Source organism: Bison bison, unplaced genomic scaffold (assembly GCF_000754665.1).
Source record: "Bison bison bison isolate TAMUID 2011002044 unplaced genomic scaffold, Bison_UMD1.0 scf7180017864365, whole genome shotgun sequence".
NCBI lineage: Eukaryota > Metazoa > Chordata > Mammalia > Artiodactyla > Bovidae > Bison > Bison bison.
This window is the reverse complement of record NW_011494937.1, coordinates 2,377,401-2,379,877: the sequence shown is the minus strand read 5'-3', so window position 1 is coordinate 2,379,877 and position 2,477 is coordinate 2,377,401. Positions and strand designations below refer to the sequence as shown.

Genomic DNA, 2,477 nt, shown 5'->3' with positions numbered 1-2,477 from the left:
CCCCGGCCGGGCCGGGGGCCTCCCGCCGGTTGCCATGGCGACCAGGCCCCGCTCCCCGGTGGGTCCCCCACCCTCGGGCCAATGGAATCGTCCGGGACTGCCAGCCTCCTCCATTGCCTGCGGGCTCCGAGGACTGAACCATTACTAGGGTGGGGATCGGTGACTGGAGACCTCGGCAGCTGGGCTTATTCAGCGCCCCTGGCTTCCTCGGGGGTCGCCTGCTCAGGTTCCTCTTCCGAGGCCCTGAACCCCGCCGGACACAGGGCGGGGCGCCTGGTCCCGTAGGATTCGAGTGACGGAGGCAGGGCCGGGCTCTGTCCCCCGGGGCTGTTGCCACACTTCCTGCCGCGGCGCTCGTTCCCCAGCCTGTTTCTAAGGAAGGAGTGGGGTTGGGCGACCGCGCCCCAGCCGTCGGGCTGGGTCTAGGCACCAGGAGCCGACACGCTGTCGGTCAACCTCAGGGTCATTAGGGGAGGGCTTTGGGGTGGGGAGTATACAGGCACCCACGAGAGGGGAGCCGATCATGGAAGGTCCCCAGGATCCTCAAAGACCCCTCCTTCTCTCAGGTCTCAACCGGGGACCCTCTCAAATGTTATCTCAATTCTGAAAGGGTGCCTCGACCCTTCTAATTCTCTCCTTCACTGGGGCTTCGCAGATGACCCCAGTGACCCCCAACCTCTGACAGTATCCCAATCTTCTACCCCACGTATTTTCCTTGCCTCAGTGTACCCCAGGACCCTCACTCACTTCATGCATTTCTAGTTTCTCTCAATGCCTTCCCCTTCCCGCTTGTGGGGGACTCTGTCTCTCTCCGGTGGGCTCCAGGACCCTGACTCATTTTTTGCATAGTGGACCCTCCAGCCTCTCCCGGGTACACTTTTGATCTCTCCTCCTTATTTTACCTGGGTTCAGCTCCTCCCGGGAAAATTCCAGTTCCTCAACCCTTCTGTACCCAGGACCCCCACTCAGTTTCTGAGTCAGATGTCTCCTCCCCCGCTTCCCCATCTACCTTGCTTAACCCTCCTGTCTCTCCTTTGCAAGGTCCCTCAGTGTATTCTCAGCTCTTCAGCACCTCTGAAAGACTCCAGATCACTCAGGCCTTTCCGTGTGCATCCCGGGACCACCCCCTACCCCCACCACGCACACACTTGCTCAGTACGAATTCCTCGTATCCCTTATCGCGTACTCCAGGGAAATCATCACCCTCCCCGAAACCTCTCCCGGTGTGCCTCGGATCGCCCCAGCACCCCCTTCCTCACGCACCCTAGGGTCCTATGGCCCCTCCCCCTGCAGGCGCTCCGAGCCACCCAGCCCGTGGCCGCTGTTTACAAGGACACGCGCTTCCTGACAATGACGCGAGCCGCCTCCTCCCCTTCCCCACGCTCCAGAAGGGGGGGGCGGGGGCCTGGCTCCGGCGACAGCCAATCAGAGCGCACTTCCGCGGCTGACAACCGCGGTATAAAGGCTTGTGGCTCTGGCGGAGCGGCCGGGACCTTGAGCACGGCCAGGCCAGCACCGGAGCCAGCAGGGAGCGGGGAGCAAGGGGGAAGCGACACCAAGAAAACGAGCGCGCCAGAGAGGGGCAAAGGGGCTCGAGAAGCCGCACAGAGCTTCCTCGCAAAGCCTCCGACCGGCCTCTTCCGACCAGTGCCAGCCCTCAGGAACGTTCGTCCAGACATCCGATACAGGCACAGCCGCGGACTGCGCGCGGCTCGCTGCAGCGAGGCCCGGGGCGGCCCCGCAGGGACCCCCTCAGACCTCCCGGGCCGCCCGGATGTGCACTAAAATGGAACAGCCCTTCTACCACGACGACTCATACGCAGCAGCGGGATACGGCCGGACCCCAGGCGGCCTCTCTCTACACGACTACAAACTCCTGAAACCCAGCCTGGCGCTCAACCTGTCAGACCCCTACCGAAATCTCAAAGCACCCGGTGCGCGGGGTCCCGGCCCAGAGGGCAACGGCGGAGGCAGCTACTTTTCCAGCCAGGGTTCGGACACAGGCGCGTCGCTCAAGCTCGCCTCATCGGAGCTGGAGCGCCTAATCGTCCCCAACAGCAACGGCGTGATCACGACGACGCCCACGCCCCCGGGACAGTACTTTTACCCCCGCGGGGGTGGCAGCGGTGGAGGTGCGGGGGGCGCAGGGGGCGGCGTCACTGAGGAGCAGGAAGGCTTCGCCGACGGCTTTGTAAAAGCGCTGGACGACCTGCACAAGATGAACCACGTGACGCCCCCCAACGTGTCCCTGGGCGCCAGCGGGGGCCCCCCAGCCGGGCCCGGGGACACGTTGCGCCGCCCCGGAGCCGCCTCCAGTCTACACCAACCTCAGCAGCTATTCTCCGGCCTCTGCGCCCTCCGGAGGAGCCGGGGCCGCCGTTGGGACAGGGAGCTCGTACCCGACGGCCACCATCAGCTACCTCCCACACGCGCCGCCCTTCGCCGGCGGCCACCCGGCGCCGCCAGGCCCGGGGCGT

The 2,477-nt window shown here is 65.1% G+C and overlaps 1 protein-coding gene across 1 annotated transcript in view; it reads left to right on the top strand.

Moving 5' to 3' along the window:
- Positions 1-1,470: 1,470 nt before the first annotated feature.
- JUNB (jun B proto-oncogene) overlaps positions 1,471-2,477 on the top strand; it is a 1,828-nt gene continuing 821 nt past the window's right edge. The window contains 2 exon segments of the mRNA XM_010855531.1: positions 1,471-2,293; positions 2,295-2,477. Of these exon segments, the coding sequence (XP_010853833.1) occupies positions 1,775-2,293; positions 2,295-2,477 (702 nt within the window). The 5' untranslated portion in view covers positions 1,471-1,774.